Raw genomic sequence first — 11,237 nt, 5'->3', positions numbered from 1 at the left:
CACTCCCACTAGTCCTGCTGCTGTCAAATCACCAGCATAACTGTTTTATTTCCTGTTTAAATACTTGTAATTTCATACTTACTTTATGCAGAAAAAAAACATTAGGAAGATACTGGAAGTCCCTATAGGAGTCATGTCATGGGTGTGTTATGGTGATACCAGATACCAGACAAAAATAGGACCATTTAAAGTTCCCCAGGATCAATAAAAATTCATGTTTTTTTCTTTTTTTTTCTTTTTTCGTCTGGGCAATAAATAATAGAAGCTGTTCCCAAAAAGTCAGACTATATTTTGGACCAATAATAAGTTCCTACACTGGTTGGCGCCAAATGTCAAGAAACGAATATCACCTCTCTCAGGATGCTGGTACAGAGTAATTACTGGGCTCAATGTTGCATCAATTATTCACAGTTATTTACCCGCAAATAAACAAACATGCAAATAAATAAATAATCGTCTCCATGGTGTGAGCACCTGCTTGACTCTCTCTCTCTCTCTCTCTCTCTCTCCCCCCTTCACTCCGTGCAAATTTGGCACACCACTTCAGCGCTTCATCACCTGCGTTGTGTCTTTTACATGTTGAAAAAATCACACAAGTATCATCCAGAATCTTTTTTTCCAAAAAAGTCTGCAGGCTGCCTGCTTTCATTGGAGAGTGAAGACGGGGGGGGTGTTCTGGGCAGATATCTCCATCTAAGCCCTGCGCTATAATTGAAATGGCGCATTTGGCTGCAGGCATGTTGCGAGGGCGCTTTCTGCAGCAGCATGCATGCATGTCCATAGACGTCATTTGATTTTAATGGCCTGCAGGAAATTTGGCGTTACAACTCCAGACATTAAGGCAAGAGAGAGAGGGAGAGAAAGAGAGAGCGGGGACACGGGGGGAAAATCACCGCGTGAAAGATATTGGTTCAAGGATATCTCTTCATTTTCAACATATTTTTCTACTGGGACTTTATCAACAAGTTACTGCGCCTTTATTGCATGTTGCCTGAGTGAGGGACTATGGCAGCTCGCCTGGTTTTAAACTTTAGATTTCGGCTGAAAATGGAAATGTATGCCTACTAGCTGAAACTGCCTGGGGAACTATTACATCAGACGAAATGATGACAGTGATCAAAATCTGCTTTTTGCTGCTCTAAATCTATTGAGCGACAGTTGCCTGTTAGGTTTCCTACCCCCTCTAAATCACAAGTTCACACCGTTAAGGGGAACGGTCTACTTTAGCCGGGAAAAAAATAGATAAGTTATTATATCTGTGCAGTCATATAATTTCGGGAAAAGGGGGGTATCACGTTTTCTTCTTTGAGAAAATTGCCTGGGCGAGAGAGTGGAGTTGAGCTAATTGTAGCCTAATCCCTGGCCCAAAGGCGCTTGGGCTGCCCGGAGCAAGAATTTTCTTTTTTAGCTCTGCTCTGTTATTTAGAGACGGATTATTGGCTTTCTTCTTCTCATAATAAACAACAGGGGCAGTTTCATTTAGGCAAAAAAAAAAGCAGACAAGAAGCCGAAATACGAAGCAGGATTCCAACAAGAGCGCACATTTTTACGCGTATTCAAATAAGAGAAGGGGAAGGAGATCATCTCATCTATGTACAAGGTAAGGACGCTTCCTGTGCGCTTTGGTACAAAGAAGCTTGGTGAGGACAGGTCGAGCCAGCCTTGCAATAGAGCTTTTAAAGCCACAGAGTCTCTTTGCAAGCAGTCCATCCCGACCACAGCCTATAGTGTCTTTTAGAAGGCAGTTTTGTGTGGGATACAGAGCAAAGATTTGGCTTCTCCGTATAGGTTCGTGCTGGAGCTGGACAGTGGTGAGGTTGTACCACAAACTCGGGGGGCATTCGGAGAAAATATTTGAAAATTTTGGGGGTTACGCGGACAGCAGCTGGGACTGAGCGCCGGCACGGATTTCCTCTGGATTCCCTACAATGTTTGAAACGGTAGGGTGACAAATTAAATATTACAGAATCCAATGTTTTTACGCACAGTGCAGGCTTAGCCTGTACAGTTTTCAAGGAGTATAGTCGCACTGGTGCTAAAGAGTAGCGTGGATACTAATGAGGTTTTCCTTTCCTCCCAGACTGGACAGTTAACACGTATGGGTTTTATCAAGCGGGTGATGAATTACACGTGTGACGGGATATGCTTTTAATTGTACAGCAGGAATAAGACGCCATGTTGGGCAATTGGTAGAATTAAAAGCAGAGCACAGGCTTATAGTGTTCGTGTGGAGTGGGATGTTGTATCGGATTGTTCTCTATTCAAATGTTTCCGTGTCGGTATTATGGTTATTTTAATCGGGGGTTATCAGGATTATTTGTATGCGAATGTCATAAGTGTGGAATTGGATACAACGCTTGAACGGGGTCAGTGGAAGGCAGCGGAGGCAGTAGCAGCTCTGATGGGGAAAGTTGATGCCTTTACAGCTGCTGGGATTTTGTGGAGGAATTTATTATTTATTTATTATTATTGTGATGTTTGTGTGTGTGTGTGTGTGTGTGTGTGTGTGTGTGTGTGTGTGTGTGTGTGTGTGTGTGTGTGTGTGTGTGTGTGTGTGTGTGTGTGTGTGGTTAGGAGAGAGTGAGTGATTAGATAGAATGTTGACATGATTGAAATTGGGATTGATTGGAATTGGGATGACATGTATGGGTCTATTTCTTTCCATGTGTTCCTTTTTCACGTTTATCGTCATTTAATTGGATTATTTATTGGTTGTTAGAGAGACAGGCAGAGAGAGAGAGTTAGAGAGAGAGAGAGAGAGAGAGAGAGAGAGAGAGAGAGAGAGAGTTAGAGTTACCGGTGCTGGGACAGCCCGGTATTTAGGCCTATGTACCCCGAACTTCTTAAGTCTTTCCAAGTTTTTTTTCCCCCCTTTTCCTGGGATTTGAAATGTAATCCCGTCCTCCTGTAATCGTATTAAACGAACATGATACTGCTGTAACACCCTGAGAAAAAAAAAGTTCCAGTCTCTTTTTGTACCCACAGGACTTCTCTCCGATCCGAAGGGCTGATCTGGCCTTTCAGAACGGCCTTCAGTGTACCAGCCATGACAGGAAAACAGCCCATATGTGCAACAACTAACTGATCAATTCTGATGATTTACTGGAGGGCGAAATGATATGATCTAAATCTGTTTAAACACGGCCATGTAGTTGTAGCCTATACAGCGCCACGTATTATTTAAAGTTTAGTTCCAAACTGCGTCAGGAAAGGTCTGCATTTCAACCAAAGCCTGGAGGCTCTACAGATGAGTAATGATAAAGCGGGCAAACTGTGACCTTTAGTCAGTGATCGTTAGGAAAACATCAAAAATAAGAACTGATGCTGTTTTAGAGCAGCATAAAATATCTCTGACACTCTCTCGTTATATTTACTCCTTCTATGTTTTACACTGTGACTTTCTAACAGACAAGTCACATGAATTAAAATGTGGCCAATCTGAGGTTAGGTGGCTTATCTGTGGGCGAACAAAACCGCTCCTGCAGTAAATTGGAGATAAACGCCTCCTCTGCTCTTCTAGAAGCAGTACGGATTTAAATGGCGGCGTATCCAAGTGAATTAAAAATATTTTCTCAAACATTTTAGCAACCAATCAAACTCAGCTGCTGACCTCGGAGTGCACCAGCCTGCTCTAAGTCAGCTCTCCCAAATCTGCGCCTCCGCAGTCTTATTGAGTCGCCCTGTAGATAGGGGGGGGGGGGGTTATTAGGCTATATCGTACAAATCATCTCAAACCGTTTGACACTGAGTCATCTTTGGAACGGGATCCTTCATGGTCTGGCCTGTCAATGTGGTCAGCAGGACGATGCTTTCGTTGCGTTTTTACGCATGGCTGCAGCCTATATGTAATTTCTCGTGTGCCATAGCTTATAACACAACACAAGTCACAAGTATTACATGACAAGCCATCACCTTATCTTATTTTGTTTTGAATGTGTGTACGAAGAGGAAAAAAGTTGCCCCCCTCTCTCCCTCCCTCCCCGCAGTGTTTTCCTTGCTCTCAGATTGGTGGTTGGTGTCTGGGCGCATCACGTCTAACACATAAGGCGACCTTTAATTAGAATATTGCAGCAGCAGTTTGTTTTATTCCCCTGGAGGCTGACACCTAGCATCCCCCCTCTCTCTCCCCTCCCTCTGTCATTCTATCTGTCCATCTCTCTCTCTCTCTCTCTCTCTCTCTCTCTCTCTCTCTCTCTCTCTCTCTCCGGTTCTCTAATAAGCATCCTCCTATCCTCGCCTCCGGTGCTGCATGAAAAGATGCAAACATACTTAATTAGAGCGGTGGCAATAATTTCCAGGCTAAATATGCGACCAGACCGACATGGAAGTGATCTGATACCATTCAGAAAGGATACTATCTGCTCCCCGGTGTAGGATCACTGTGTTGTTGTTTTTTCATAGCTTTACCTCTACTCCCATGGCTTTTCTGTACACTTGCTTTCAGGAGGGAAGAAGCATGTCACGGCTGTCTCTGACCCGGTCCCCGGTCTCTCCTCTGGCCACTCAGGGGATCCCTCTGCCGGCTCAGCTGACCAAGGCGAACGCCCCGGTGCACATCGATGTAGGGGGACACATGTACACCAGCAGCCTGGCGACCCTCACCAAGTACCCAGACTCAAGGTAAGACACGTCTCTGGCTTTCTCACATTGCTCCTCATTGCTGAGGTTATTAATTCATACCATTTATCGTACTGTTTGAAACTCATTATTAAGGGAATGTTGGCATACTGAGGAGTGAGTGGATTTGCATCTTGTTGCTTTTGTTTTCAGTGTGAGACCATCATGAATTTGTAATCTCTAATTCTACATTATAATGGAAATCTTTTCCTAATTAAGTCGATTTAAATCAGTTTATATCTCTATTTAACAGCTTAATTTGGTATTTTAGTCATTAAATCAATTATTAAATTATTTGACTGGTGTTTGTCTTAATTAAGTCCAAATGAAGGTATGCTGTTAACAAGTCATTTAGCTGACTGGCATTAGGACTACAACAGCACTGAAACTTCTATACAATTGCCCTCAGAAGCTAGGTTAATATCTTTTCAAACCATGCGTGGACAACTTTCTTCCCTTCATTATTTTCTAAACTCTCATGGCTTTAAAACGACGCATTTGATTGCTTTTGTTTGTTTTAGCTGTGATTATTTTAATTGTTTAATAAATACCTCAAGGGCTTTCATTTGTATCTCCTTGCACACGGTAGTTGTATTTGGAAATTCAGCTACTGTCAAGCTGGCAAGTACAGTTGCTTTCACATATTTAATTCTGATTTGAACGGTGGGGAATTTACACACCACACAAACATTTATGTGTGCCCTCCTTCCCCTTTCATAGCCCTGTTTTTTTGGTCAGATCAGGGTGCTGTTAGGATTTCTTGGAGGACAAACAACAATGTAAATGTACTCACCATAGTTTGACCATGACTTTGACATAGATATGTTACAATTGCCTATCGATTTTCTTGACTACCACCATCAGATCTTCTTCATACTGTACTCTTTACAGTATTTGTGTTTAAACACAGGGGTTATTTGGTATGTGTTCTAACAATAGTTCTATGACTTTAATACAATATATTCCTATTTTGTGAGACAACGCAATCAAAATAACCTAGGCTTATATTGCAGTGAAAACTTTGGTGTCAACACCTTAGAGAGTGACTTTCAATTCACTGAGCATTTGTACGGACAGAAAAATAAAGGATCTCCTGCTCTCTCAGGCATCTGATTCTCTCTTAAAACATATTTTTGATGCATTTCCATGATGATTCAGATTGTGTAAGAGCTGATTGTAATCCAACCTCCCACTTTATTCACGCTTTTAGCTCCATCCACAAACAAGTTGACGCCACCGGAGGTAGCTCTGAAATGAAACATACAAAAGTAATGATGAAATATTCCTGTTCTCTACTGATTTCCCTTGTATGGATTTTCTCCCTTTAACACTATGGGATGTTTTAGGCACACTGCTTTTTTCCTCTAATGCAGTGTGTCATTCACAACATTATACAGTCTTCAATTCTGTCCCATGTGGGCCAAGGTAAACACTCACCAGGTTGTTAGAAAATCTGCCAAATTGGCCACAGGAAACAATCCCCATAATCCCTTGGGAATAAAGTCTTGATATTCACAGAGGCCGCAGACAGGAAATCCCTGACAACTCTCCTTTTATTCCTGACATGTAGCATGAAAAATTAAAGCTCATCCCAGACAAGAATGTATGATTGTTTTTGTTATTAAGGCACTGTTTATATCGGAGTTATCCAGGGGCAACAAGACACGATTTATTTTTTAATCAAATGTCCTAATGTTATTCTGATCTGGATGATTTTGAAACAAATCTGTCAATTGAGATTTTCATTTGCTTTAAAGCATGTTTCAGCACATTTCAGATTTTCAAAAAAAGCAGCACTATTTTTCTTTTACATGTTTTATTTGGTGTTTATGTATTGATATTGTTGTTTCTTTTTTGTGTTTGCAGCTTTACACTTTACAAAGAAGTTATTCATAGGGGGAGACACACATTGCACCGAGCACAGAGTCATGTCAGAGCACCCAAACTGTGTTTTCACAGTGAGAGTTAAGACTGGATAGCATTGCTCTTTCTTCTCTCTCTCTCTCTCTCTCTCTCTCTCTCTCTCTCTCTCTCTCTCTCTCTCACTAACTCTCTCTCTCTGACTCTCTCTCTTTCCCACATGCTCCTTTGCTCCCTCTCTATATCTCTGTCTCTTTTTGTGTCTTTCTCACTCTGGATCACACACACACACACACACACACACACATGCATGTACACTTTCTCTCTCTCTCTCTCTCTCTCTCTCTCTCTCTCTCTCTCTCTCTCTCGCTCAGCCTCCTCAGTGTACAGTTGGCCTCAGGGCTCCACTTTCCACTGGAGCCATTGGAAGGAGGGGCCCTTTTGTGTGAATTAGGATAATGGCTGACAGCAGAAAGCAAAACAATTACACTGGCACAGCCGCATATGCTGCATTCAGCCATTTCCGGTCGGGCAGGTCTGAAAATGGGACGACTAACAGATCAGGGTTGAAGAGTTTAAAGTTGATGATTACTTTTAATAGATTGGCCACTAAATAATGTAGCATGCCGAGAGAAAGTTAGTCTAGTAACTAATGTGTGGTTATTCATCTTCTTCTGCGGGCCATATTAAGGGACAGGGGTCATGAAACATTGATGCACTCTCTGTGTAGCTCTCAAAGAGGACAGTCTCAGCAGTCACTTGAACAGAAGCTGAGGAGATTAGGGGAAATGTTCCAGAGACAAGGAAACTATTTTGAAAGGACCACTGGACATTTTTCTCTTTAAAGACAAGTCTTCTGGGTCTACAGTTCATAGATCTGTTCTGACTTCATGCTCTTTCAGTGCTCCTCTGTAGCTAATAGTTGACTTTTTCTGCAAGCTGAAATCACCATGATTAACATAGTAAACAATATCTCATCATTTACAGTTAGCATTTGCTATATTTCCTTTCATTTCTATTCCATTTCATAGTTAGGCCCCAAGTGTTTTGTGCTTTTTAAAGAGGCTACATGGCACTAACACATCGCCGTGATCTAAAGTAAAATTAGCTCTTTGATTAGAAGTGTGAAGAAGTGTTTTAATCACTTAACATGAAATAATAACGAGAGTTAATTGTTGCTCTTGCGCAGGAAAAAGTCAAGTTATGTAGCTCGAAAAATAACAAACTGCAGATAAAAACTGTGATTGTTAGCGACACATATTGTGAGTATAAGAGTGGGGATGTTTGCCTAAAGCATTCATATGGTCAATTAATCAGTGATTGTGTAATTTAGTACCTTAAAAGAAATGCACATCATCGACCCATGTAGGCAAACATTGGGTGACAGAGCCCTACATGATGACATTTATTCCCAGAGAACCATGTAAGAAGATTTTTGTTGCTGTTGCTGTTTTAGTACTGAAATGTAGAAATGTGTAAAGGTATAAGAAATTACACTGGAACCTGATTTGAACATAATATTCCGCTACATTCAAAATGTATTCATTGTTTTGAAACTTTTTGTCACACACCCTTTGGAAGAGCTTTCTGAGAACTATCAGATATATAATGTCTTTAAGCAGGACTCAGCGAATCAGAGCCAGGCACAGTAGCAATCTGGTTATTTAACTTCACACTCCCCCAAAAAAAATAAAGCTACTGTGGGTAGCCCTTGATGTCAGGCAGGACCCACTCACCAACATCCCTGGGTGTGTTTGTTTCACTTTGCAGGAAGCTGCTGGTTGTCTTGCATTTATTAGACGTCCATTAGTGTTACAGTTTCCAGATAGCATTTGTGATACTTGCGCTGCGTCCCCCTCCCACCGCCTGCAGCTCTGAGCCGCTGGCCGGCGGTAGCTGCTGCAGTAAGGACCCTGCCAGATTTTGCCCACCTATACTGCCCCGCTGCCTGCCCTCACTTGGCACCGCTGGGGTGGGAGATCTGAGCCGTTCCTGTCCTTGATAACCTCCCACACCCACCACCTCCCTCCCTCTCTCTGACTATATGGAGTTCTGTCATAGCATTTTTTTTTTTTATTCTCCCACTCTCTCCATCTCTCTCTGTCTTCCTCTCATACTCTGTTGGTTTCTCTTCCTCTTTTCCTTATTCCATCTTTACTTCTCTGTATTTTTTGTCTTCTGACTTCTTTGTCTACCTTTCCCTATCTTTGCCTTTCCCGCTCTTCTTTCTCCCTGTCAGCCTGCTTGTCTTTTGGCCTGTCTGTTTGTGTATCTTCGCTCTTAATTTCTCTATGTATTCCCCAGCCCCCCACACACACACACACACACACACACACACACACCCTTTTCTCTCTCCCTACCTGTTAAACCCCCCCCAATTCAAGGATTTAACTGAAAGGGAAAAAATGACGAGACCAACAGAGAAAGAGAGAGAGGGAGAGAGAGAGAGAGAGAGAGAGAGAGAAGGGAGTGGAAGAGAGGGAAAGAAAAAGAAAAACAGGCAGCATTTTAATTGCTTTTTAAAAAAAAGTGGAGATGAAAAACAGAGTTAGCCTGGAGGGGTATGGTGAAATTCTAGCTGGAAGAATTGCAAGACCATATGAGAAAGGAACACCTCGGGCAAAACAGGGAGATGAGTATTGGTTTTTTATAAAGCATTTTGCATCGATTTCCAGAGAGAAAGCGAGTAAGGGAGAAGGATGGAGACGGAGGGAGAGAAAAGAAAGAAAGAAAGAAAGAAAGAAAGAAAGAAAGAAAGAAAGAAAGAAAGAGAGGGTGAAAGAGAGAAAGCATGGCAGGAGGGTAGAGAGGGAGGGAGAACCATCTTTGCTCTGCCTCTTTGCTTCTTCACACAGTCAAGTCAAAGAAAAAGAAACAGGGTGAATTTGATGTGTTGGCTTCGGTGTGTCGAGCCGACACAAATCAGGGTCAGGAGATACCTGATACAACCATTACATACAAGCTCATACACCTTTTTTTTTTTTTTACAGTACAGGCTTGTAATTCACTGAAATGAGTCTGTGAGTGAAGCCAGCCCTGCTGTTTGTTCATTGACATTCCCACTGCCGCTCCCTTCCAGTGTCTTGTAATAGAGTTTGACAAACGCCAGTGCTCAGGCAGTGCTGGGTGTATACGTGTGCATTGGTCGGCGCGTTTGCAAATATATATATATATATATATATATATATATATATATATATATATATATATATATATATATATATATTTTTACGATTTTCTTTGTCATACAACTTTGTCAGCCGACCTAGAAGCCATTACTGCGATTAAAGAGCTGATTGCATCAAAATGATGATAATAGCAGCAACGCAGCGCCCTGCCAAGAGCCGTTTCTCAGAAAGACGATGGAAATGGGCAGAGAAACCATTAAGGAGGTTATGTGCAACAGATTTCTTGTGTAAATCACTCGTACGACTTATTTGCACTGCAAAGGCATTCCAGGTTTTTCTGCTGAGGGAGATGCCAGCTTCGTTTCAGAATGACTTAGGAAACTAAATCAAATTTTTGCACTTCAGAGTTACACATGTTTAAGCTTTAGGAGTACAAAAGTTTTAAAAATACTTGAAAATACTTGTACAAACTGTCTTCTAGAGATGCTAAAAAAGCCTTTTAATTATTGAATATGGAAATGAACAAATAGATAGAGTAGATGTGCCCAGATGAGATTATTAGACCAGCGAGAGAGGGACCTGCAGGTAAGCTGCAGGAAAACCACACAACGACAAGGGGAAATGAATATATGTCCAAAAGTTTCTCGAGGCACAGCGCCAACATGGGGTGATGAAAGTTTAAAGATAACAGCAATTTCCACTCTTTGCCTTGATAAGCCCCTGTAGCCAACTTCAACTAAACCCTTAATCTTGCAATATAGTGGAACTGTGGGACACTATTAGGCAGCAACAAGTGTCTTATTATTACACCAAAGTCTTGACAACATTTGGTGAAAGCTTAAACGCATGCATATTATTCTGTTTTTTAATAATCGTGTTTTTTAATAGGAAAACATTGATGATGTTGATGTAATTTCGGCTAATGTTAATGTCATTATTTGAACTTTTATTTTCTCTTTAGGATATCTTTCAGCCTTTTCTTTGCCTTTAAATGTGAACCCCAAAACTCATGTTAATTAACCTAACCGCTACAGACAACAGGATAACCCAAGTGAAAATGCAATATATTCTCTGTGATGAAATATAATGTAGAGTCTTGTTTCTTTTCCTGAAATCGATTCCTGACAACAAATGCACATTTTTAAAGGCCACTATGTTGACTTCATTTTCAGTGAGGTTATCAAATTTCACCAAAACATGTATCGGAGTTTAGATTAGAATTATGAATTGCTACAGGTTACAAAAGAATTTAAATATACTTTAAAATGGGCAATGCAAACGTCATTAATTGATCCTCAAGCATTCATGTCAATATATCAACAGAATTATGTAGTGAGATTGCAGTTGTCCATATCCCCTCTTACAGTTATAAGAAAGTCAAACTGTAAGAGTAAAATATATTTTTCCAGATGTCCTCCTCACATTAGTATGTGGACCTCCACCGTTTCTTTCCTCTGTTTCATTTCCATCTCTCTGAAATAATAGAGCTGTAATGCTATATTCATGCTATTAATTTCTGTAAGTACAAGCAGCAAGCGTGTGTGTTGTTGTAATCTCTCCGCAGAAGGGACACTTCAAACAAGTCTGGAATGGAGGAACTGTGCCTTAAGCCCCTTGTTTCAACCTGGGATG

General features: G+C 41.2%; 1 protein-coding gene across 2 annotated transcripts in view; it reads left to right on the top strand.

The window, feature by feature from the left end:
• The first annotated feature begins 709 nt into the window (after positions 1 to 709).
• The window catches only part of LOC120556282 (BTB/POZ domain-containing protein kctd15), a 30,211-nt gene continuing 19,683 nt past the window's right edge, over positions 710 to 11,237 (top strand). Inside the window, exons 1-2 of one of the 2 annotated variants that reach the window (XM_039795763.1) lie at positions 710 to 1,600; positions 4,445 to 4,620. In XM_039795763.1, the coding sequence (XP_039651697.1) occupies positions 1,592 to 1,600; positions 4,445 to 4,620 (185 nt within the window). In that variant the 5' untranslated portion in view covers positions 710 to 1,591. Of the gene's footprint in view, positions 1,601 to 1,625; positions 1,941 to 4,444; positions 4,621 to 11,237 lie in introns of those variants that run through there. The other variant, XM_039795761.1, reaches the window with a different exon arrangement.

The sequence above is a fragment of the Perca fluviatilis genome, chromosome 3 (genome assembly GCF_010015445.1).
Source record: "Perca fluviatilis chromosome 3, GENO_Pfluv_1.0, whole genome shotgun sequence".
Lineage (NCBI taxonomy): Eukaryota > Metazoa > Chordata > Actinopteri > Perciformes > Percidae > Perca > Perca fluviatilis.
Note: the sequence above shows the minus strand (reverse complement) of the source record. Positions and strands in the feature narration are given on the sequence as shown.